Here is a 25,608-nt window from a genome sequence, read left to right as displayed (position 1 = left end):
CTTAAAAAAAATTCACAAAATTTGTAAATATAGCAGCCTCAGGCAGAATCTTCAGAGACACACCCAACTGAGAGCTAAATAAAACAATATAAACGGGTGGGTGATAAATTAATATAGAATCCAACAAGAATAGGGCCTGACCTCCAGACCTTAGCTGTGCTGGGTCCTGACAAACATGCGCCGGATGTGTCAAGCTGCATTACTTACATAGATTACATGCATAATGTGAGCAAAGTGGCTCAGTGGGTAGCTCACCACTGTCATGCAAGTTTCCACCCCACATGCGGTCAGGGGAGTCTGTGACCGGAACTTTCCCAGAGTGTTTGACTGCCTGTGCCATGCGACAGACTGGCAACCCGTCCTGGTGGCTCCCCCGCATTATACTGACTGCGACGGGCTTCTTGCCCTCCTACAGCCTTGCTCAAGCGTTTGCGAGATGCATGTATAATATACAAAACATGGGCTTTTTACATGCTCCGTAAGCAGGAGGGATCCTCTACACGTGTATGCGCCCTATTTGCAGGTCTTATCTAGTACCTGAGCCAGTAGATTAGCTTGACACTAAACCCCTTAACGGGCCTCCTCAGTGTACAGCTGTCTGTACGGCGATTATGCAAATCGGTGGCCATCAGGTGACACAGCCACCTGCTAATGTCTCAACGGGGGACACGGCCAATGAGGACCAGTCACCGACAGGGGTGTGTGCACCATCCTCTCCTTGCTCAGCTCTTCTCCAGGGAGGTATAGTTCCAGCATATCCATCTTAAAAAGACTGTGAAAAGTGTCACGCCGTCACTGTCACCCTTACATCATTGTCTTCGTTGTCTTCTCCTTCCCAGAATGCCCCTTGGCATGAGCGCCTATGACTCAGACAGAGCTGGGGACTCAAGACCGTAGCCATCATTAAATTACAACTGGTAAGGGCCTGGCACCTCTACCAACCCAAGTATCAGTGTTTTCGTGGCTAAATTAAAAACATCACTCCTATTTCCTCAAAGGGCCGACGCAGTAAAGGCTTATTTACCACCATTCGACTCTGTAAAACTGTTTCACACGTTTTGCCAAAGAGCCCTTGTGATCAGATACCTTCCCAATCCATGGCTTAATCAGAGGAACCAAACGATGCGTCCGTCACTAAAAACGCAGCTCTTCATTTGACGGTTTACGGATAAATGCACAAATTTGCGGAAGGATACACATCTTTTTTTAGCCGTAAATGTACAGCTAAAGCTTTCGGTTAATATGCAAAAGGTCCAGCCAGATCACCATGGTGATACCAAGCAAGGCTGGCCAGACGATGGAGATCTGACTTAGGAGCTTTTTAAATAAGTCTGAAGCTGCAGCGTGCTGGTACGGCGGCAGTAGGCATGCGACAAGACAAATCACGAGCACCTTTCGCTGCAAGCTAAACGACCGCACTAGCACTCGCTGGGTTAACTAACTGCGCTGGGCTCACCTCTCTGCATCTCTCACAGCTTACAGGTGAAGGATCTTCTAGAGCGTCATCATGCTATGCCAGTGACTGTGTGTGGTTTCCCGTCTCACGTCAGCAGTAGGACTGTTCTGGCTTGACCTCCTTTCACACGGTACCAGTTCAGGCGCCCAAGCTTTGTTCAGCTAAACCAGAGAACCCACAAGCTCAGCAGGTGCCCTGCGTACATCTCATAGCCCCCATCTCTGTTTCCTTCCCTTCGTCAGTAGAGGTTACATCCGCCTTATTAAATGTCCACTCTATGAACTGTTTATGGCTAACAAAACTAGAGGCAATTAATCGATCTTAAAGAGCTTTGGGGAGACTTTGTGTAGCTCCTTACTCATCATGTACTTGTATAGTTTATTAGTGAGCACCACAATCCAAAGCAACACGTGTAACTTTTACAGACAAGGCTTAGGATGTCCCAAACGCTAGACCTCAACAGTCTTCCACAAAGACCACGGCCATTTTGTTTTTCAAACTGGACTTCTTTCCCTCCAGTTTCATCCTCTCAATCGATAAATCCCAAAACCCCAAAGTCTTCCATTCTCCCATCCCCATGGATCCATTTGCTGATTGGAAATGTAACCAATTCCAACTGACAGACAATTCAAGAAAGGCACGATGGAGACGAGTTTCCTTGGATATGACCTTTCGTTACATACCACCTCCAGGTCAAACCTCTTGGCCGCTCTGCTGCTATCAGAACAATGTATCTATGATCTCCAGCTGGTGGCGGCTTAGCACCAAGGAGGAAAACATCAAAAGCGACACCGGGGAATGACGATCCTCCCAAAGCGTGCTTTGACCTGCCTCTGAATTAACATTCTCCATCTGTTTATGAGTCAGAGGGAATGAAACATTTCAATTACAGCTCTCTGAACACAGCATCTGGGGCCCGATTCACAAAGGATGCTTCTCCGTAGCGTCTTCTCTGGGTTTAATTCAGAGGCTTTGCCGCTTGTTCATCGGTAAATGACAGGCGAGGCCGTCCAACAGGAAGCATCGACATTAACACTGATCGTTAATCTGCTGGTAAGACCATAGAGCAGCCTGTCTTTATTTACACCACACAGAGGAGGTCTGAGGGAACTGATGGGCACTATCAATTCTGGTTAAAACATTTAAACACTGTATTAAATTTTTATATTCATTATACCAACAGAGTTATTGAGTCTAATAAAAATAAAAGATTAAAGAAGACTGAAATGAATGTGGGTAATTTATTGTGCTACAAGGCAACACAGTTCCCTATTGTATTTCTCTCCATCGTGCGTTCGATGGACTGACATGAAGGAAGCGCTGAGTAAAAACCACCCAGTGATACTGGCCATTTCACGTCCATCCAACTCTAACTGAGACAAATGACACACATTTTAAACAATGAACATCAGGGCTTAAAAATCCATTAGCGATCCTACCTTGTGTCACAGTAATAGGACATCATGAATGTGATGAAGACCCTCTAATGTCTTTTAATGAAAGCAGAACTCTAAAAACAGTGGGGTGGGCGCAGAAGTTTAGGGAACATAGAGCCATGCTTACAGGGAGTTGGGTCGACGTGTCTTCTGCACTACCACGCCCTCGGGGTGCTGATTTCCGGACTCAAGACTGTTGGGTTGGATCCGGTCATGGATGCTGTTGGAGCGCTCTGGGGTCTGGGTGATGATGGAGTCATTGGGGACATCCTGAGCGGACCTGTTCCTCACCTCTAGGGTGGGATGCACAATGACCGAAAGGCAGCTTAATATGGCAGCTTACAACAGTGTAGTATACAACAGTGTAGTATACAACAGTATACAATACAACGGTATACTATACAACAGTATTATACTATACTATACAGTATACAACACACAGAGTAAGACATTATGAAAATTAAATATAGTAAAGTACATTGCACATTATTATAGAGTACTGTACTTTCAATGTTTTAGCCTTCTAATTCTCAAGAAACAATAGAGCTACGGAAAAATACGTATCAAGGGAAGACAAAGAAATAAAAATCGCGCTTATTTTACATTTTTTACAATATATACACTGTGATTAGGTGGCAGTGAGTGCAATCTCAGGTATGGAAACAAAGCGAGATGAGTCGTACTGGTTGTAACTGGTCTGGTGGATTTCACCTTTTTACAGCTTGTACTCACATGGCGTGCAGTTTGAAACTTATGAACTGTTTATTCCTGGAATTTTCAAATCTTTTTCAACCACGGTAAACCATGGATAACTGTACCTATGTTTAAATAACCAGATCCTACCATTACCTCACCCGAAGGTACAGCTAAAGACCTCCTCTGTGGATTCAAACTGGCTTTGACCACTTGCAGCTATACAGTATAACGCTTTTTTGAACATTCTTGGTGCTGTGAGACCCACGTACAGCAGAGCCTGCTTCTCGACACTCTATTGAAGCTTTTACTCCAACTGTGAGCCGGTAAGCAGCAGCGGCGGCTGAGGCCCCTCATACCTTTTTCAGGGGGCTGAGACGTGTGGAAGAAGGTCAATGGCCTCTCGCTGCAGGACGGGGGCTTGTTCTCTGAGCTTTTCCTCCGAGCGGTGTTGGCTTCAATCTGGCCTGGTCCTTGTATGGGTGGCTCGCTGAAGATCTACAGATGCGGAAAAGTCAGACAGTAGGCTGAATTTTCCATCCCAAGGCTGCGAGTCTCGTCGGTTAGCCGTGACTCGTTGAGTCGTCGGAAACTAAAAAAACCACGTTCCCAGAATGCAACTCGAATAAATCTGTAGCTACAAGTCTGTTCTTGTGCATGAATCAACAAGCAGTAACCTTGGAAAAAAATTTAAATTAAGTTAATAATGTTATTAACGTAGTATTTCTTTCTTTAATATAAGCCCTTTTTTCTTCAAGTACAGATAAGTGGTCTTGGCTTCACCACAGTCCCGCGCTCATAGACCAAGTGCACTAAAAGGGGCTCTAAATCAGAAAAGACTTTTATCCCAGAAAACCACCAGTTACACCTGCAAGCCGGGACACCCGAGGTCAGCAGCGAGCGCTAATGGCTTTATATCTGGACACTCAGCCACCCAGCTGGTGTTCTTACCCCAAATGACTCGCCATCGCTACATCTCCACATAGCTGGATATTTTCTTGGCACAACTGGACCCAGATACCCATCGCCTGGGAACCGCTAACATCCATGAGTCTTTAATTACTACTAGCAGCCCTTGTGAGATCTATGGCGTGGGCAGTAGTGCAATTTGCATACTGCGAGGAGAAGGGGGTGGCACACCTCCAAGTGGCGGGTGCTAGCAGTTACAATGAAATTTTGAAGGGTGGTTCAATGCATTGTGGCGGGGGGGTGTGGGAGGGGACAGGGTGGACAGGGTGGACAGGGTCATCTCTCCATCATGGGGTCCTCAATCTGCACACTCGACTACGACGACAGTGAAGCAAGGGCCTGGATACAGCTTTAAAAAAAAAAACAAAAGAATCCGCCAGACTGCAGGAACCACTAATGCTTGAATATAGGAAACATGCCATTTGTCAAAATTGCACAGTATAATATGCAATATAATTGCATCAGTATAAATAACAACAAAAAAAATCTAATAAAATATATTCTGGTATAATAATGGACAGTATAATTGCACCAGTGAGCATTTTCAAAGCAGCGTGAATTTTAGATGTATTTAGCTATATTATTATTATTATTATTATTATTATTCATTCCAATTCAATATTTCCATTCACATTGACAGTCTTCTATATTGTAAATCCTACATAATCCATATAATTCGATATCATGGAAAGGATGCTGCTTCTCCTGCTGAAATGCCAATATGTCCAATTACCGAAAGTGTTTTCTCCATAATGACCACATCAGCAGGTTACTTTTGAACTGTAATGGCGTTACAGATTACTAATCACCCTGCAGAAGTGTAATAAGTAACGCAACTATTTCGATTACTTCACGAAATAATGTAACTGACTACATTTGATCGCTTTTCTAACAAATGTTTTAAACTGCATAATGAAGCTGAAAAGTTCCAGTGGCCTTGCTGGAAATATGGCAGAAGGTGGCATTTCTGCTTGGTGAAAGGAAACAAATGTTTTTTAATTCAAACATTTCACATACTGCTTTTTCAACTGTATCGGGTTACAGTTACATCCATCCATCCATCCATTTTCCAAACCGCTTATCCTATTGGGTCGCGGGGGGTCCGGAGCCTATCCCGGAATCAATGGGCACGAGGCAGGGAACAACCCAGGATGGGGGGCCAGCCCATCGCAGGGCACACTCACACACCATTCACTCACACATGCACACCTACGGGCAATTCAGCAACTCCAATTAGCCTCAGCATGTTTTTGGACTGTGGGGGGAAACCGGAGTACCCGGAGGAAACCCCACGACGACACGGGGAGAACATGCAAACTCCGCACACATGTGACCCAGGCGGAGACTCGAACCCGGGTCCCAGAGGTGTGAGGCGACAGTGCTAACCACTGCACCACCATGCCGCCCCCGTTACAGTTACATATATTTTGTAATTTAATTACATAACGCTGTTAAATGTAACTTGTTACTCCCCCAGTACTGGTCATCAGGCATATAACGCTTCCTCCAGACGTGCCCCCTACCTCCAGCCATAATGCATCAGGAAGAGACACATCTTTGCTGCAGTGGAAGCCACATACTATCCATTTGCACTTTTAACTGCATTCATACGTTGCATCATTTTTTTTCATTTATAATGATTTCCTTAAAATCAGGATGTTCTGGTTCTGGGTACTTTTTAAATTTGTTTACACTTTGTCTGCACTATTTGTACCGTACTTGCACTTTGTTTTCTTCTGCACTGCATGTCTGTCTGTCTGCACTACATATACCTCGCTGCTGTATGAATCAGAATATTCCCCCTGCTATCAATAAAGTTCATCTCATTTTATCACATCCAGTGTATCGTTGCTTAGACTCACAGGCCCAATTTGATATGTTTTGACCATGAATGCTGAAATGAATGCAACTGCTGAGTGCAGCCCGGATACTAGCGTGTGCATTACCTTAAAGAGCACCGTTCAGGAATGTTGTTTGCTGAGAGTGCGCGCCATCTAAAAAGGGGAATCCCACACTGCACGCTTGCGAGGCGATGGCCTGTCACACGCACTGCGAGAGCAGAATCTGCAAAGCAGACTGGGCTGCCAGTAAAACGGCTGCACCCTTAACCACAACACCCAGTACAGTTCTGTCGTTATTCTAATCATCTAGCGAAAAAAAAATTATCATAAACTAAAGCCAGGTCGCAGCATCAAGCAAGACAAAAATTACAGCACTGAAATAAATACAACACAGTGTACTTGCTGCACTCAAATAATGTACACCTGACAAATTTATTAAATACCCAGTTTAAAAAAGGCATCTGTGTTTCCTGAGATTCAAAAAAAAAAATCACAGAAGCGACAGATGCATAGTTTGATTATTCTAGGCAAGTAAATGCAGGACAGTTCCACAGAGCCCCGCTCCAATGGTAAAGTATCACGTCTCCAGGCTGCAGTGATTAAGTGTTTATTCTTAGGCTGATGCCGAGTTCCCCCATTGCTGCCTGTGTGGGTTTTTATGCTTCCATGCTGGGAAGCGGCACTGCAGGGTCGCTTATATAAGCCGCACACGTGAGCCGCAGCATGCTCATGCTTCTGGAAGCCCACGGAAAGGCCGGCCACAGCTACACCTGCCTGGGCCATATGCCAGGCTGCAGCCGGCCCTGTCACGTGGGCTCTCGGCGCTAATTAAACGCTGGGCCGAGAGCCCGGTCGCCGTGGCAACCAGCCTAAGCCGCACGGTCTCCAAGTCTCGAGAGGGGCGGGGGCCACCAGCGATGCAGCTACGGACGAGTGGGTGTGACAGGTGCTCATCCAGTCTCCTTCTTGCCCCCCCTCCTGCATTGCACCTGGGCGACCCCACTGTCTCATGCCTTACTGCTAAGGCTAACAGCCATTACACACCTCTGACAGAGTTCCCATAATGCCCTGCTGCTGCAGTGCCCTGGTTCCGGATCCATGAGGTAAACAGAGGAGGAGTCTGAGCAAGCAGACACCCATTACTGGCGCCTCTCTCCCTGCCAAACTGGCTTTCCCAGAATGCCGGTGGCATCTGAATCCCTCATGCTTTTCACACCCTGCGCTGTGATCCATGACGAATGATCCTTTATTTACCGGTTTAAACAGAGAACTGCTAGAGAGGCTGGACCTGAAACGGAACTGTATTGCCGCTGGATGGGAGCCATCGTTGGCCGGCCAGCTCCACCCACCCTCTCATGGTTCTCGATGAGGATCTCCACGACGATGTTCTGGAACTTCAGGTCCATGATGGCCGCCACCGTCTCCTCCTGAGGCCGCAGCAGCGTGGGGCCAAACACCACGCCCAAGTTGGCCACGGTCATCAGGTTCTGCTCATGGTGGAGGGCGACGCTGCAGGGCGGAAATCATTACCCGTCAGTGCTTTTTCTGCGGGACGGCCTGCTCTCCTGCCCGCTGGCAGCACACGGGCTCAGCGAAGCAGCTTCAAAACAGAAACACCCTTGGCCGAATTCCAATGCCAACGCTGACCGCGCAACGGAAAACGGGCCTTTAGGGGAGTGGGCAGAGAAGTGAGTCATGAATCATGCATTCTGTCTTCCGCCACCGACTAGGACGCGGTGGGTTTCCCGAGGCTCTTGGCAAAGCTTACTGGCATGTCCACAAACCCTTGGGAAAGCAGGACCCAGAGGTCGCCCTAGACTGCACACACAAACCAAAAAAAAAAAAAAAACACTCTGAAAACGAAACCTCCGTCCTCCAAAATGCCACATCCTGGCCTCTAATTAAACTGTGGTAATTAGGATGTGGTTTGCAGTGACTTCCATGTTTCACGTTACCCATTACATGCGTGCCGCACAGCACACACCAGCACCACACACACAAAACACATTAAAATTGTAAGGTTATGAAGAACAAAAAAAATCAGACCCGTCTGCATGCGCTGTAAATGCAATGCCAATGATACAGCAGTTTAACAGGCTTTGCACATGCGACATCGGCAGCCCGTTCTTATTTTCTAACCTGCCTTCTCTAATTCCAGCTTCCTGCTCTATTCAACAGCTGGTCTGCCCTCCTTTGATATTGCAAAGACAGGAAGGGCCTAGAAAAACTAATGATAAAATCTGTTTAGACTTTTTGTTTGCGTGGGTACAGAATAGCACGCGTCGTCGCCCCCTATTGACGGCGCCCTGTTAATTACGGCCCCGATCCTCCGACATCATGGCTGGCTGAGCCGAGCACCAGGACAAACGGGAAGCAGCCGAGGCCTGACCTACTTAGCCAAGTGCTTCATGAGCAGCTCCAGCATCTGCCTGTTCTTCTCCGGCAGGTGATGCACCATCCGTTGGATCTCCAAGATGCGCGCCTCAGGATTGTCCAGCTCTGCCAGGGGAAAATAACCAGTCAGCTCCGTTTCTAATTTTAGGTAGGGAGTTGGTCCAGTTCGGCTCCCCAGCTTGTCCGAATTCATCACGAAGTATGAATTATTGAGGAAACTATGCCAGGGAGTCAATAACCTCCTCTTTAACCCTGGCTTGAGGCTCCATTTTGCTCTACTCAGATTTACTGGTGCAATTGTTCAGTGCGATTCATTTCCTGATAAAGCTTATGTGTATCATGGGTCATTTAATAAATCGCATAGCTTTCTGGACAAATGGCTGCCGGCTCAGAAACGAAAAGCGAACGTGGCGAGAGATTCAGTGGGGGGAAACACCCCCCACCCCACTCCCCCCACATGTTTGCCCAGCAGCGGCAGCTATTTTCACATCCTCGCCGGTGCGGCGAATGGACTGCGTGGGGGCTTTGACCCGTTTGCCCTCAGTCAGGGACAAATCTCGGCCACAGTCGAGCACAGCGACGCACGAGGGAAATGCTATCACTTGATAGGACCCGCTTGTGTGTGAGATAATGACACAGGTCGTCCGGCAGCCTTTGCACGGACGCAGGCCTCCACGGAGCCCACGCACATGCAGCGAATGTCAGTGATTTCCCACCCTCATACCTGCTACCAAGGATCAGCGTGCAGCAACTCTAGGGTTCTGGGTGCAATTGCAAATGTAATCCAAATTGTAACTGACACTTGCCCCTAGTTTGTTTGAGCCCCCCTCCATCCCCACCAATGTTCATCTGGGTTTCCTTCCCCAGCCTAAAAGCACATGGTAGTGTGTTCTGTCCCCCACATGTGGAAACTCAGTTTTATAGAAATGTAGCTGCAATCTAAAAAACTAAAAATGCCAAAACTGTCGTACTTTGGTTGGTTACTTACGGCTATGGTTAGGGCTGGGTGGGGGTTAAGGCCGTCATTGTTGGGATCAGGGTTATGGCCATAGAAATAAATGCAGAGTCCCCCCAAAGATATGACTTCAAACGTGTGTGTGTGTGTGCGTGTGTGTGTCCTGCAATGGATTGGCATCCCATGATTCCTGGGACAGGATGCAGGTTCGCCGCAACCCTGTACCTGGAAAACAATCATCAAAGATATACGGACATCCGCCACAGAAGCTGTTAGTTCTGCTAAAGCCGACCGCTGCGCATCTTCGCGTTTCCGCGATCATCTCACACGCAAGCGGGTCCCGTCGAGTGGTTTGGGGATCCGTCACAAGGACCGGTTCTGGGCTGAGGCACTGGCGTGGAATGTCAGTGCTCATTTGGATGGAATGAAAGAGAGCGGGATGAATGCAATTAAAGGGGAGCATTTAAAGAAGAACACTCACTGGCAGCTTTGATGAAGTTCCTCTGGAACTGGTAGGTCATAAGAGGAGCCGGCAGCATTCTGGAAAAGGGGAAGAGCGTAGGCGCAGTCAAGGCGGGGCACGCTCTTCTGCATAACTCTCTACGGGTCGCTGCTGTGACCCCTGTGAGCGGCCGCAGTATGACGCTTCAGCTATGGGTGCGGACTGGGTTTAATTGATTCAATCGGATTTGCGAATTCATTGAAGGGTGGTTGAGTGGCCTTAATTCCCGGCAAAACGTGTCCCTCACCCAATCAGCAGCTGGCACCCTCATCTCTTACGGGTTGCCGAGAGCGTGAAACGAGTAGTAGGGCGTGTGCGATGCGGCCGCTAAGGATCCTACCTGAGATAATGCTTGAGTGCACTGGTGATGGTCTTTATCTCCCACTCTGGCGTGTCCAGTTCCACATCCGCGCAGGTTTTAGGGTCTGTGGAGGAAGTTAATCAAAGGTAAATGACAGAAGCCTGGCAGGGCGGGTCACCCGCAAAGGGCGGACGAGGTCAAGGTAGGTGACGACGGCTAATTGGGCTGGAGTGCTATGACTGTGATCAGCAGGTTGCCGGTTCAAATCCTAGGTTTGGCAGAGTAATTTCATCCGTGGGTCCTTGAGCAGAGCCTTTAACTCCCAATTGCTTCAGGGACTGTCTGACCCAGCTCTCTCAATTGTACACTGCTTTGGATAAGAGCGTCTGTTAAGTAAATACTGCAGTAGTAATTTAAGTTGAGGTGTGTTTTAAAAGCCCCTCAAGTTTAACCTCTGAGGATGAACATGGATGGGGGTGGGAGTCTAGTGAAGCTGGAGCTTCAGCCAAGAAATATCTGTCCCTGTCCCACAGAATTCATTTCCGATTAAACGGAAGCGGATGCGATCGGATTCGCCCCGTCTGCCTTTTCTTTTCCTGATGCGTCCTGGCATCCGCTGGGTCACGGATTCAGATTCCAGTCACACATGAGACTTATGATTAACCGAAGAGGGGGGCAGGTTGCTGTCACTGAGCCCAAGGTGCGATCTTGATGTATGCTGTGGGAGACAACTGTAAGGATGGAACGCAGACAGCAGGACAGGACAGGAAGGAGCTCACATCCTCATGGGTCCGGAGCGGCGGGGGAAATTTATGGCGGGGGTTAGGTTTTCAGCATTATCGCTGGCCGTAATCTACCAGTTCATTCGCTACAGTGCAATGTGCCATTTATCAGGAACAAAGTGATCAGTGTTTGTGCCGGGAGATTCGGGGGGGGGGGATGGGGGTGGACCTGCAGGGAATTATGGACCTTCTGGAGTCTCATCTAATCTGCCCGCTGAGGACCAGGACAGGATAGCAAGATGGTATTGACACGCAGTTCCTATGGCTGCCCTTACTGTCCAGGTACAGACATGAACAAGGAAAAGGATCGTGCAACGAATGAAGGAACCTGCCACCTTCTTAGAGACGCCGAAAAAGCCCGAAGGCCTGCCTGAGATTATGCTGCTGCACTAACAGGGACAGGACTCCCTGTACAGGGCACCATACACAACAGCAAGCTCCGAGAATAAGGGTTTGAGAGGTGGGCCGTGCACCCGGACTGCCAGGAAGAGTCTGAAGGCGAAACGGGATTGGGGTCACTGTGGCACGCCTCTCATCACATCCTGGCCAGGGCTCCGGGGAAATATGCAGGAAGCTGGGCATAAATCCTGAGGCTCCGCGGACAGGGGATGACGGATATTTACTACCTACGCCAGCCTGGAAATAATTTCTGTGTGGCTGTTACAGGAGGATGTGACGCCGATTACACTGGGATAGTAGGCTCGTTTTGGACGGAGAAGAAACTAAGGGAGACGAGGAAAATAGTAAGCAGGAATACAGGCACGAAGTTTGCAACTCGCTTTTGTCTTCTAACTTTGTTGGCACCCAAAAGTAGCCCTGTTAAGTAGGGTCACCCAAGACACATCGACCTTAACTCTCCTGCTCTTGTTCCTCAAATCAACATCTTTCGGTGGTCACGCTTGGTCTTACCCATGGCTAGGCTCAGCAGCTTCTGCACCCTGGAGTTGACCCCCACGATCCTGTACAGGCCCTGCTCATCAATTCCTGTAGAACGGCAGGGAGAGGGACCTCATCTCGAAGGTGTCGGGGGCCACAACGGGAGGTGCAAAGCATGTATAAAAGAAGACGGCGGCCAGACACTGGTCCTGTTTACCTCTGGTCTCCACAGCGTGGATGAACTTCTTGATGACATTGAATCCTGTGTAGTCCAGCTGGGGCACTGGAAGAGAATCGCAATCAAACGCTTGTGAAGATACAACCAGGAGCTTCTCGTGCCGCTCTCCAGAGAGTCCCCTATGCCGCCAATAAAAGCTACAAACCGCTACACGTTTCTCCAACTATTTATACCCGTCGCCATTTTAGACTAATGGTTCTTACCAGAATTCTGAACCGCTTATCTGCCTCATAAATCTGCCAGGGCAGAATCAGCGGATGCTCTTACTAACGCACATAGCGACTAATAGCGTCCGCCATATTCACTTAAGGTCAATGCAGTCAAAAAAAAAAAAAACCCAGTTAAAGGTCAGGTCAAGAGGCTTTTCATCTCAACTACTCTAAGAATGACGCCGTACTAAGAGAAAAAGAAATAAATTAAGCACACAGTACAGATTAAATCAACAAGCAGAATGCAATAACTCATAATCTGAAACTTAAAAAAAAAATAATAAGGCTGTATCTTAATTTTAAAAATAGGCTCCACCTGGTCCTGCCCCCGGTGGTATATGAATAAGGACAGAGATAGCAGGCAAAACAAAACACTGCCATTTAGCCCACCGTCACCCTCAACATGAAATCCACAAGCACAGCATGAATTATGAACACACACAAAACAAACATACGGATAATGCTAAAGCTCACCCACCTTCACGGTATTACTTCCAGCACTTTTAAATGTCTAATAACATGCAAGCCATAGAATAAGGTGACTTACTGCCATCACTCTGGTTGTCCTTGTTCGAATTATAAACCTATTAAAGATGGGGGGGGGGGGGGGGGGACAATATGAGTACCGTTTCACAGCTGATTTGCATCTCGTTGATTGCATATGAATATCATGACATCTTGAGTAAATCAACCGTTCTGTCAGGGTTGTACAACCCACAGATATTAAGGAAATATGTTTGCTTATTTGGAAAGCATGTAGGGTTAGTACATGGAGTCTCTTTTAAGTCCCAGTTGTGTACATGTGTGTGGATTTTGTACAATTTCACTGCCCCCCAGGCCTGAGATTCACATAAACTGGTAACCCTACACTGCCCCACGCTGGGTGGGCACCCTGTCAAAACCCTACCTCATACCTCACAGAGCGATCTGTTTCACAGTAAAAACCTCCTGAATTCCATAAGCCTGGGGGGGGGGGGGTCCAATTTTATACCCCCTGCACGTATGTGCTGAGGGCTACTCCTTAACAACCATCACACTTCCAAGATTAACATACACCCAAAGCAATTCCTGTTTCAAAATTAATCACTCTGCCAAGAACGCCGAGATTTTGGGTAGAGTTGCGGAGTCGTAATTACAGTTACGTTTCTGTGTCTTTTAAATTATTTCTGCTGGTTGTTCTGCCAGAAGCAAGAGAGCAAATTTCACTTTGAAGCCAAAAATTAAACAATTTCTTTCAATCAAACTGCAGTCAAACAGGAGCAGCTCACAGGCTCTAGCTGCATAGTATTACATGACAGAAGACTGAACACAAGTCTGGTACACAGAAAAATATCAGCTGAGAATCATCACACAGTTAAACGCCCGTAAATGCTAACACGTCCACATACCTTTAATTAGAACTTAAATTTCACGAAACATTTTTGGGACAAATTACAAAGGGGCCGCTGAGCTTCCAGAGCAGAAAGGTCTTCTCCAGCTAGAGGAAGTGCTGACAGCTCTCAGCATGTGTTCAGGTGCACGTCCAGTGGGGTGGGAGGTGGGGAAGTGTTTCTCCTTAAGGCCACCTACCGGCTCCTGTCCATCCATAGCCTCCATCCACAGCTTCCGGTCATCCTCAGACAGAGCCTGCATGGTGATCACCCCCGGTCTGTGGGACAGCACATGTTAACAGAAGTGTTAACAATCTGTATCGGATTGGAATCAGCACCAGTCCAGATCTATTAGACAGATCGGGCGGGTATCGACCATATGTGACCAATCCATGTCTGATACCTTAGTTTTTGGCAGACTGTAAAAAGATAATTCCTATTTCTCGTTAAATCGATTTGCACAATCAATCGCATGACAGCTTTTTCCCATTTTAGATGTGATTTTTTGCGGCACTGAAGCTGAACGCTAACGCTGCCTCTCACTTTGTTTCTGCGGTGATCTCTACCTGCTGTGATGTCATGTGCAAACCCTTTGCAGTAGAAGGACTGTAAGAACATCAGATAAGAGGGTGATGATCTGGAATTATTTTACTCTTTCAACAACAAGTAGCAGCGCAGCAATTTGCAGTCTTTGTAAAAACTAAATTCTGAGAGGTGGGAGTAGCGTTTAGCGGAATATCTTACGAAACAAAGTGCACGCAACTGTGCGAGGCAACGAAGGGCTATGAAAAAAGCAAATGGATGATTTGAGGGTCGCTAGCTGGAGCCGTCTTGCACACTCGCTACGTCTTGTGATACATGAGGGGCCGCTATTGCAGCGAAGTGTAAGTGACGCTGTTGCCAGTGGGAGAAAAATTGTGGGGTATTTTAAGCATTTGCCATTTATGAATCCTCGCTTGGAAGATAATGAAATTGAACTGTAAATGCCTGAAAAACGCTTAAAACAAGACGTACAAATGAGGCAGAACATTTAACATACGTTATGTATGTTTCTGGTAGCCTAATTAAAGATTGTTTGGCATACATTTTTTTCATTTGTGTTTAAAAATATCATATATAAAGTATAAATATTCTCTCTCTCTCTCTCTATATATATATATATATATATATATATATATATATATATATATATATATACACACACACACATATATATTTGTCTGCTAGACAAATACATATCACAAAAACACCCCCTAGCTGCCATCAGCAGTACTGACATCTGACCAGACGTCATAAAGGCAAAAACCTCCGACGTGACTTCGCTCTCACTAAAGCATCTGGCATTGAATCCAGCATCGATCTGCCCCTCCTTGCAAGGAATTATGGGAACGCCATAATGGGAACCCCAGATCTCCCCATGGGCAGCGGCGTTCATCACCTCTGCCCGTGACCTTCCAGTGCCCCGTGCACGCACACGCGTGTGCATGTACAGGCTTCACAGTCATCGTGTGAACGTGTCAAACCACTGAATAGCAAAGGAAGCTTCTTCGTAACATCTGGCAAATATTTTTGTTATTGTTGATTTTTTTAGCGCCGCCATTTTGGTTCCGTTTCGATTAGAAATCACAGCATTAAAAAAGATGTCGAAAAACTCCAAAACCAATACAGAAATGCCAACCTATGTGTGAGTGGGTGCACAGGTACCCAGAGCTGCGCGTTGGCCAACCAGACAGAGGAGGACCACAGATTGGCTGAGAGTCCTATAAATGGACATTATATCACCCCATCGATATTTCAGCGGCTTTCGAGTGCTATTGTACAGGGCTGTTATCGGCAAATATACATGCGTTACTCACACCAACACGCAACGTGAAGAATTGTGAGAGAAGCCGTTTTACACGCGAGACACCAGCCAGCCATGCCGTTCTTGCCCCTGGGCCTGTGGGAGCTCCCCACATGCCAGAGTGGTGCCCAGCTCGCGATGCTCCGGGATTGGGCGGTGCTTGTTTCCAGGTTCCATTCTAGCGGAGAGATTATTAATTATACAGGCCCGCACCCCCGGCGGAGAGGGCCTGTGTACTCGGCGTCGGGCTCACGGCGCATTACGACAGACAGATGACTCCTCTTATAGTCACCACATCAAATAAGCCATATCACTGAGTCACTATGGGTTAAAAGGAGACATCTGACAAACACACTGGTGCGTCTATGGCCTGCTGGCAAATGTCACGCGTCACGTCAGTGTGTGGAAGCTGGTTCTTCTGGATGCTGAACAGAGCCACAGGGACTGGAGGGTGGATCAGTGACCTCAAGATGAGACAGACAGGCGACCAGAGTCATGTTTAAAACGACCAGATGCTTTATGACCTGAATGAGCATAGCGTGAGTCCACCACCACCCTCTCGCTGCTAACATGCAGAAGACATACTTTATGCAATGAGTTACGGGGGCGTAGAAGGTCAAGCAGCTTGTCCTCCCCCCCCCCCCCACTGGAAACATCCACATCCTGGCTGTGTCTCTATTTCAGATCGGCCTATTCGAGCCTGATTTGTAGGAATAATGCCAGTATTAATGATGCTGGTGCCTTAGCGCACCCGTGCAAAGTGCTGCCGGGAGGAGACACTCTCGGCACAAGGGCCTCCTTCCGGGGATGTGGAAGCACAGACCCTATGAATTAATGAGGAGGGCTGCGAGAGGCGGTCTTCTCAGTGACAGCGAGACTGGGCACAAGCAGTCCGGCTGAGCTCGGCTCCCGGGGCGAGAGAGGAGGCGGCCTTGGCGGGGAGACGGCCAATCAGGCAACCCATCTGGGATTTCTCACTCGATTCCCACTCCCCCGCAAAACCTTCCCATTATATGCAACTTCTAGGTACCCAATGCCAACCAGCAGAAGGGGGCTGACTCATCTCTCTCACTTTACCTGTCTAATGCGGACTTGACATTGAAAAGGACCGTCCAGTGCTGTTCAGGGTATCCCGACGTTCCTTGCCCTGCATCTGCATTGCATAAACTTGCTCCTTCCGGACAGGCAGCCTGCCCAGCGTACCTGACTGCCTCAAGATCGCCATCTTGTGGCCACAGCTTGCAAGTGTTCCTCCAACTCACCGGTCGGTGGCCTCCAAGTCAAAGCAGAACCTCTTCTCAATGGATTCCGTCTTCCTCCGCGTGCAGAACTTCAGAATGAAACTGTCCTCGTCTCCCTGGATTAAAAATAAAACAACTAATCATTCCACTGACGTTCATCTGTAAAACTATACAGCATAGATCTATACGACATGACTGCAGTAACTGTAAGCAGGAGATTAATGCACATGAAACAGAGGCCTAGCAGTAGTAGTACATCCTAGAGGAGTGGTTCCAAATTCAGTGATTCTGAAACGCTCAACAAATGTTCACCACCAGGGTGCATCACTAAGTCCTGGGGGACGGCACAAAAAGGTCCCTCACACATACTGATCTAATCTGATTTTACAGCATCTCTGTTACAACTAGCAACACGATCCTGGTGCTAGGGGGACTCAGGCTGAGGCAGAGAAACTCATAAAAGTCACATGATGGGGCAGCAAGAGAACCCGGGAGGGGGGGGGGGGGGGGGGGGGGGGCAGGGTGGTGGCACAAAACGCTCCATTTGGTATACTGGGAGGCTTGGCGGACCAATGAACATTGGACAGGGACACAGGGTACAGTCGTGGGAGCAGTGATGGAGAGTTACGTGAGAGAGACCCAGAGACAAGGTCAGTAGAAGCTCTACCACTCCACCACGCAAAGTGACGTCACGACAAGTAAGAGGCTGAAAGGCAATTAGCGGCCATTAGGCTTTTCGAAGTACAGACACTGTGTAGGAGGGGGGCACAGATAGAGGATCACGGCGAGGCCTCCAGCTTACCACTCTGCCCCCGGTCTTCTGGTCGTACAGCACCATGCTGACCCGCTTCAGCTCCCGGTGGTAAGTGCAATAGTATTTAACCCACGTGGACACGAAGGAACCTGTGGGAGAGATGGGCAGATAGGTCATGCCGTCCGCCACACCGCATATACCTGCGCCACCTCTGATGTGGCCAGCAGGGATGGAATGGCATGAAAATTTAATACCGCGGTAATAGTGACCAAAATTATCACGGTAAATCAGTATTACCGCGGAGTGTTAAAACGTGCCGAAAATGTACTGATACACAAACTGAAATTGTTTCATCGAGTTTTATATTGACAACCACAAATAAATTAGGCAACGCTCTACACTTTTCGTTTGCATAAACATTAAAATAAAATAATAGCCAATATCGTACGTAAACATATGAAAGCATTAAACATCAGAGCGCTGTCACTGCCTTCTGCAGTGTTCTTACTGACACAAAACAAAGCAATGTTTCAAGCTCCACCTGCACTCCTGTGTCTGAAAGTCTGTCGCTGGACAGTATTTAATGCAAGTTTTTCACAGCGTGGTAATGATCCACAGTTTCACAATTAAATTTTGAAACGGTAATACTAACTGCTGGGAATTTTACCGTGGTTTACAGTGAAACCAGTAACCATTTCATGCCTAGTGGACCTAGCACATGCCTAGCACCTCGACACACTGTCAGACTGTGCTAGAACCTGATCTCCATAACGATGCGCTACAACCTACTCCTCGCAAGCTCAAAAAAAGAGACATGTTTGAAAACGGACCATGTAGCTGAGTTAGCTCCAGTCACAAGGGACTGACGGTAGCAGGTTGACGTCCCAGGAGAAACCCGAGGTCTCACTGGCACTTACGCTTCTCCAGCATGAACAGGTAGCCCTCCATTGTTTGGGGCCGCACGCTCTTGTGCTCATGTGGGTTTTCCTTCATCTTCTTCATTAGGCTCTCCACCTCCGCCCGTGTGCTTTCAAAGCGATCCCTCGTCTGAACGTGAAGTCACAGACATCATCATCATCGCCTGAAGAACTAAGGTAGGTAACCCTTCCATTATAAGATAACGGCCTACGATGGTGCACTCCACAAGAGAACGCTCTCATCCTGACTTCCGTCAGAGTATATCAAAGGTACGCGCTGAAGTGAGTCAAGGCAACATGTTTCCGTGTTTTCCAGGAGGCGCTTACATTTTGAATGCTGATGGTGAGGTTTGTCTTGAAGTGGCTGAAATCTTTGGCCAAGTCGTACCCATGGTGGTAGTAGGTGAACAGCCCTTGCAGGAAAGCCAGCAACTGCAAGGAGAGAGCGAAAACAAATACAAATAATGCATACAGGAATGACTGAAAATCACAATAACAGTAACAGACGATGTAAAATCGGCCAATTTTCAACCTTAACCACTGGATCGGCAACCTTTAACTTGACTGACCTCAAATACCGATTTTATGGATGGGCTACAATAAGGGACGCTCCAATTCACTGGCCACCGATTATCATCTGCTGATATTCTTTCTAAATAATTTGATTGGAGTTCTCTATAAAGGCCAATCAGATGACATTGCATATAGCAATTTTGTCTTTTTCCGACAAAAGGACGAACTGCCAGACCAGCGAGGGCATTTCAGAGAGTTGCTTTTGCCTTTGTCTTATATCCTGACGAGAAAAACCCACCTGACACAAACTATATCCATTAACATTTATATATGAACAGATAAACAGTATTTCTGGGGTAAGAAAATGCGAGAGAAATGTAACAATCCACACAAAATGATCTATTCAGAGGATCTAACTGGTGGTGAGTGAATTCATATTCAAAATAATAATAAGTGCTTAACCGTGACTAAATACACATTCCTTTTATTCATGTCTTTCTAGTATTTGACAATGATTTAATCAACTTGATTACAGGACAGGATCATGTCATCTACAAAAAGAGACTGTCTCAGGAAACGTGTTGCTGGTGTAAATTTTAAGTATTTTACATAAATACACGCATAAAATCTCTCCGTTAACTCAGGTACTGTCACTACTGAACACGCAAAAATGAAGGACTGCATCTAACAGGCATCAATGGGCGATCAACGCCTACCGGCTCGACAAACTCGAACATCTTCCGCTCCTGCACCTCCTGCACTTTGAAGACATACTCCAGGGAGACCTCGTAGAAATGCTGCCGTACCTGGTCCACCTGCGTGTCGGCCTGCGGGACAAAGCAGAGTGCCTTAAGTCCCCGAGACCACGTGGCAGAAGACCTAGCCACATTAAAGGCCGGTGCTGTTCTGGTGCAAAGCCAGGACAGGGGGAGAAAATGTCCTGAACACAGGAAAGCTTTTATTAAATTAATCAACTGTAAGTTATATCAAGATTCATGCCTGTACAATGTGCTGGCATTCTGTGGTCTCCATTTGCACTTAAATATCGTCTCAGCGTGATATTTAGCCCATTGACAGGAGTCACCTGATTTTAACGGCCACAGAAAAACCTGTCGCCTTTACGGCATTGGCCTGACATCCTCGACAGTCACAGCCATTGGGGTTTCCCCACCAGAATCACAGCAATAAACCAGCCTGCTGCACAGTATGCGGTTACAGCAGCAATTAATAACCGAGGTGAGAAGGAACATGATTTACAATTAAGACCGTTAACTAAATTCAAATTAATGCATAGTTCCTTACGGTGTGATGGAGACCCCATAATAAAACCACACACCTGCACAGTAGACATCGCTACAGGGCTGTGAAAGACATATGGCATCAAAGCCTGCCAGGTCTATGCTCTAGACAGGAGTGAAGTGTGTATTTTTATAGTCAAATTTCAAAATCTCTGCACTGCTGCGCAAGATCACAGACTTGAATCCTTGTTATGTCCTAAAGGCCTACAGGCCAAGGATAGCTAAAGTATACACAAGAAGACACTTACTCACCTCAAGTAGTTGTGCCTCCTTCTTCTTTGAAGACAAGCTCAGGTGCTTCTCTATGGTCCCACAGTACTTCTCAGTCTCCTTGTCATATTTTTTCTTGGCCTCCTGTGACAGGTGAGAGAGAGTTATATCTCAACGGTCAACAGTCAGCACCCAAACACTGCAGTTCCCAAACTGAGTTCACCCCGATGAAAGGTACAACTTGGGGAGCTGCGCACAGGTCAGCCAAAGAATCTCTGAAGGCGTCGCCTGCTATAAGCTGGATGTCAGTGTGATTCGGCCCGAGAATCAAGCTTTGGGGATCAGTCCAGATCCACCAACCCACCCCGAAATATAAAAGGCACAGTCCAGCCAGATCTCAGGCAGCTGTTAAAATTTCCATCCATCCATTTTCTGTAACCGCTTGTCCTATTCAGTGGGGTAGAGGGGTCTAGAGCCTATGAGCGCAAGGCAGGGAACAACCCATCCAGTAAAAATCCAGGCCACGTTTTGGTTTCAACCAACCAGTTGAGTACTCTGAGACAGTGACGACTCATACTTAACTGGTGGGTTGACACAAAAACCTGGTCTGGATTTGTACTTTCTGGACCTGAAATGTCCACCTCTGCACATATTGCTAAAACATCCAGCAAGCCAAAGATTTAACGATATACTGCTGGTACATCATGTACTTTCTGAATACTATGTGTCACAGTTTCAGAGCTATGGAACTGACTGATTACCCAAAAGGGATTAGCAAAATATATATTCAATGCCAGCTTGTCAAAGGCAAGAGTTAGTAAAATGCTGCCGTGAATTTTCCCACTGAACAGACTGACAGTAGTCACAGGTTTATATAAGGAACTTTGTCAAATCAAAGCTTTCACTCTGGGAAAGGCCACTCATATTTATCTAGTCCAACATGGCAAATGCCAATCAAACTGATTAGATACTGCTAGAGCAATTAATACATCAGTGTGTTTCGGTTTGTGACACTATTTCTGCTTTCAAAAAGCAACAAAGCTCAAGACTGCTCTCAAAGATCTTAAACCAGGGGTGGCTAATCTTATCCGCAAAGGGCCGGTGTGTACGCAGGTTTTTGGGATAACCTTTAGGTCAGCTGCTCACACCCAGGTGTGAGGACTCTTCAGCCAATGAGTCCTCTAATTAGTAATCCAATTAGGGAGTCATAGCGAAAACCTGCACACACGCCGGCCCTTTGCGGATAAGATTGGCCACCCCTGTCTTAAACTTTCATTAAACTAAGGTGCAATACACTTGGCAGCCAGAGGGTGGCACCACAACATCAAAAAGCACAGGTGATGTAAACTGAAGTGAGGGTCTTGAACTGCTGCATCATACTTAAAAAAAAAAAAAAAAAGACGTTTGTACTTTTAAAAAACAAACTGGAAGACAAATATTATGCAAAGTTCTCAGGTAATCAGATGAGTACATAGATACCAGTATTAGATGATATAATTCATGTTGTCTGGGCAAAGTTGTCATTTCACTGAATGATGGTTCGGGGTGGGGGGGTGTTACCTTGGCAGCCCCAATCTGCTCTTTTCGGAACTTCTCCAGTGGAGTGATCAGAACCTCGCTGGCATTTTCGACCTGTGGAAGACAGAAGCCATGACACAGACGACTCCACCACCCACGTGCAGATAAACAGCGACATAAAGTTCTTCAGCACTGACCCGTGTATGCGTCAGTGCACTTTCACTCTGTCTGCATGATGCACTAATTATGCTGACCCGAAAGCCGCTGTGGTGAAACGGACCCAGCGACCAGCGACTGAAAACATTCCTCCTTCTGAATCCACCATTAGCCAGGAGCACGTGGAACAACTCACCATCCTTGACCTCTCGTCTTCCATGTTCTTGAGGACAGCTGCGAATTCCTGGAGCGACTTTGCTGAGTGTCACAGAGGGAACAATTACGCGACTTGGCAAGTCTGTGAATACCACGTCTCAAAGCGTCGACTCTGGGCAGCCATAAACCCTCCCACACAAATTATTATTCAACTTATTTTTCCGTTTGGCAAAGGGCTGCTGTACCAGAAATGGGAGATAACAGGCTTATCATTGTCGGTTTATAATTACAACAAAGCGAAGAGCCTTTCGCACTTCAAATGCCAGCTCGATGTCTTCCCATCACAAAACTACAAGCAACAAAGGAAATCATAACTGGATAAGGCAGGAACCTTACAGCGATTTAAGAACAAAATGGATTTCAAAACCAAGGTGTCCTCCTGACCCTAATATCTAACATAGCACTAACAGGATGTGGCCCTCACCTAAGGTCTATATTTCAGGTTCCGCGTGATGTTCGACACGTGGACCCTAAGGTTTAGGTACTATTAATCTGACAAGCATCTGCTTGCAGGTCAACCTAGAGCCGATGCACCAGGGCTACAGTGCTACCAACTCTTTATCCAAGGAAGACCGCAATTTTTGTTGGGTTTCTTGTATAAGAACGTGGCTCAAAATGCTGCAAAATGGCACAGCATGTGGGGGGGCTCTAGGGGGCAGCACGCCACTCGGAGCTAACGGGGTGCTTTCAGTGACCAAGTTGCTCACCGATGCACATTTCGTCGTCCGTCTCAGCATCCCCAATGCACTGGAACTTGTACTCATTCAGGGACTGTGCAAACTTTCTCTTCGCAGCAGACAGATCTGTGCAATACAAAAAAAAAAAAAACAGAGAATCATGACCATTTAAGCCCAAACAATGCACGCTTGTAAGGCTATTATTCACTCCCCAGATATCTCTCTGGTTTTTGGGTCTGCGGGGGGGAAAAGAAGCCCAGTGTTTAAATTTTAAAATGCTCGGAATGTGCAAAGGTTTAAAAAAAAAAAACAACTCAATTATCCATCCGAACATTTGTCATACTGACACGCCTTGAATTTCACACCCAGAACGCACGGGTCATGTGGATTATAAGCAGCACACTGCTAAAATGCAGCGTAAAATCACTATAGAAAACACAAAACAAACAACAACAAAAAAAACAGAGAAATATCAGTCAATGGATGTATGTGAAACATGCTGGAATTAATGTAGCTTACCACGCCAATAAACCCGCAGCTCCAACAAGTCACGGTCAATTAGTCTCTCCGCTCCATATACGCAGTGAAATAAGTCCTTTAGCTCTTGTTAAAAATACAGTGCTATGAAGCATCAATAACACTTGTGCAGTTTATTATGCATCTACAGAGAAGCTGTGTCTTATTTCCCTTGCCTTATGACTTGGGGAGTCTTTCAGTGGGGGTTAGTCTCAGGGGGAGCATTTGCCACTGACATCAGGAACCGAACGTGCCGCCCAGCATACGACAAACACTGGCGCTAAGAAGCAGGCTTAGGTAATGCTGGCTCAGGCTGTGCAAAAGCATGACAAGATTATAATGGAACCTGATGTTAACAATGCAGCCCAGGACCAAGGTCAGTACTGTATCTGCCTTGATCCTAATATCAGCCACTTAGTGCTGCTGTTGTCGACTCCTACAGCTCTCATGAGACAAGGAACTGCTACCCAGACTGTCCACTGAACATGCAAACTGAAAAGGGGTATACAGGTGTTCAAGGGCTGGACAAGGCTATCCCGCTACCCTCAAACAAAGCAATTTGACCTGAGACGTTTCAGTGACAAACTTATCCATTCATAGGAGAATGTGAATGGTTTAGAACAGGGCCGGGATAAAACTGCATGAGCAGCAAATGAAATCATAACTTTTGGGTAGATCTGACTGCACGGTTCAACTTCAGCACAACAGAGAAAGGAAGGAGGGTCACATCCAGTTCGCTTTTCCCGGAGATGCTTCCCTAGTCCTTTCTCCGGTCCTGCTTATCATACACGGTGGAATGCCTGGAGCAGGACGCCCTGTCAGCTTCCCTCACCTGGGTGATTCCTGAAGGTGGAAGACGACCTACAAAACATCCGGACCGCACAGCTCCTTCCGAGCGGCCGGCCTACGAAATGCTCAAAAACAGGACGTACCATTGCTGTATTCGTCTCCCAGTACAGGAAACAACCCCGGCTGCCAGCACACAGATTGCAAAGGTGCTATAAATCAGTTCTTTAACTACACTAGTCACAAAGGACAAGGCTTTACCCACTTCCTCTCACAATACAGGGTAAGAAAACACGATTTTGGACTGAGAGGACATCCATGCTCACGCACCTGCAGGAGTGTCTGGGAAAATAATGCACAGATGACCGCTATAGGCTCCTTCAGTGTGTATGTGCGCGGCCGTTTTGCACGCAAGATGTCCGGCATGGGGACGAACACAATCGGCTTAGTGTCGGCTGGCCTCCCCCTCGATCCGAGCGTTCACCCCCCCGCCCCTGGTCTTTCCTGCTCGGTCCGCTGCACTTCCCGGGCTGGAGGGCTCCCAGCGCCACACAGGCACACAAAGGAGATATTTAATGACGGAGGGGGGAGCGAATACGTCCGTGTCGCACAAAGCCCCTCGCTTTACATCAGAGCCGCAAGACGTCCGCGGACATAAAGCGTCATTTACAGCACTGTGTGCTTAAAAAGGCCTTTTCTAAACCGGAGTATTACAACACGGTCCCCCACCGACACACAATGAGGCGGACAGAAGAACGCAATACGAAGCAAGCTCCCAGGAAGGGGATCACAATAAAAAAAATTATATTACAAAAATTTTACCAAACACGTACTTTACTGTCAGAGTAAATTTTCTCTGAAAATAATCAGCTTCGTTTTACATAGCCAGTCTTTTATATTGAGTGACAGCAAATACGGCTTTAAATACGCAACAAAAGTGT

The 25,608-nt window shown here is 47.1% G+C and overlaps 1 protein-coding gene across 4 annotated transcripts in view; it reads right to left on the bottom strand.

Moving 5' to 3' along the window:
• The window catches only part of LOC125720023 (rho GTPase-activating protein 26-like), a 44,425-nt gene that overhangs the window by 6,044 nt on the left and 12,773 nt on the right, over nucleotides 1–25,608 (bottom strand). For all 4 annotated transcript variants that reach the window (XM_048994958.1, XM_048994960.1, XM_048994961.1 and 1 more), the window contains exons 2-20: nucleotides 23,396–23,491; nucleotides 22,669–22,730; nucleotides 22,359–22,430; nucleotides 20,841–20,942; nucleotides 20,007–20,117; nucleotides 19,105–19,209; nucleotides 18,778–18,907; nucleotides 17,909–18,009; nucleotides 17,128–17,222; nucleotides 14,222–14,300; nucleotides 13,200–13,236; nucleotides 12,423–12,488; nucleotides 12,239–12,313; nucleotides 10,587–10,671; nucleotides 10,226–10,284; nucleotides 8,789–8,894; nucleotides 7,745–7,904; nucleotides 3,945–4,083; nucleotides 3,020–3,185 (exon numbers count right to left, since the gene is read on the bottom strand). In XM_048994958.1, the coding sequence (XP_048850915.1) occupies nucleotides 3,020–3,185; nucleotides 3,945–4,083; nucleotides 7,745–7,904; nucleotides 8,789–8,894; nucleotides 10,226–10,284; nucleotides 10,587–10,671; nucleotides 12,239–12,313; nucleotides 12,423–12,488; nucleotides 13,200–13,236; nucleotides 14,222–14,300; nucleotides 17,128–17,222; nucleotides 17,909–18,009; nucleotides 18,778–18,907; nucleotides 19,105–19,209; nucleotides 20,007–20,117; nucleotides 20,841–20,942; nucleotides 22,359–22,430; nucleotides 22,669–22,730; nucleotides 23,396–23,491 (1,846 nt within the window). The remainder of the gene's footprint in view (nucleotides 1–3,019; nucleotides 3,186–3,944; nucleotides 4,084–7,744; nucleotides 7,905–8,788; nucleotides 8,895–10,225; nucleotides 10,285–10,586; nucleotides 10,672–12,238; nucleotides 12,314–12,422; nucleotides 12,489–13,199; nucleotides 13,237–14,221; nucleotides 14,301–17,127; nucleotides 17,223–17,908; nucleotides 18,010–18,777; nucleotides 18,908–19,104; nucleotides 19,210–20,006; nucleotides 20,118–20,840; nucleotides 20,943–22,358; nucleotides 22,431–22,668; nucleotides 22,731–23,395; nucleotides 23,492–25,608) is intronic.

The sequence above is a fragment of the Brienomyrus brachyistius genome, chromosome 24, assembly GCF_023856365.1.
Source record: "Brienomyrus brachyistius isolate T26 chromosome 24, BBRACH_0.4, whole genome shotgun sequence".
Lineage (NCBI taxonomy): Eukaryota > Metazoa > Chordata > Actinopteri > Osteoglossiformes > Mormyridae > Brienomyrus > Brienomyrus brachyistius.
Note: the sequence above shows the minus strand (reverse complement) of the source record. Positions and strands in the feature narration are given on the sequence as shown.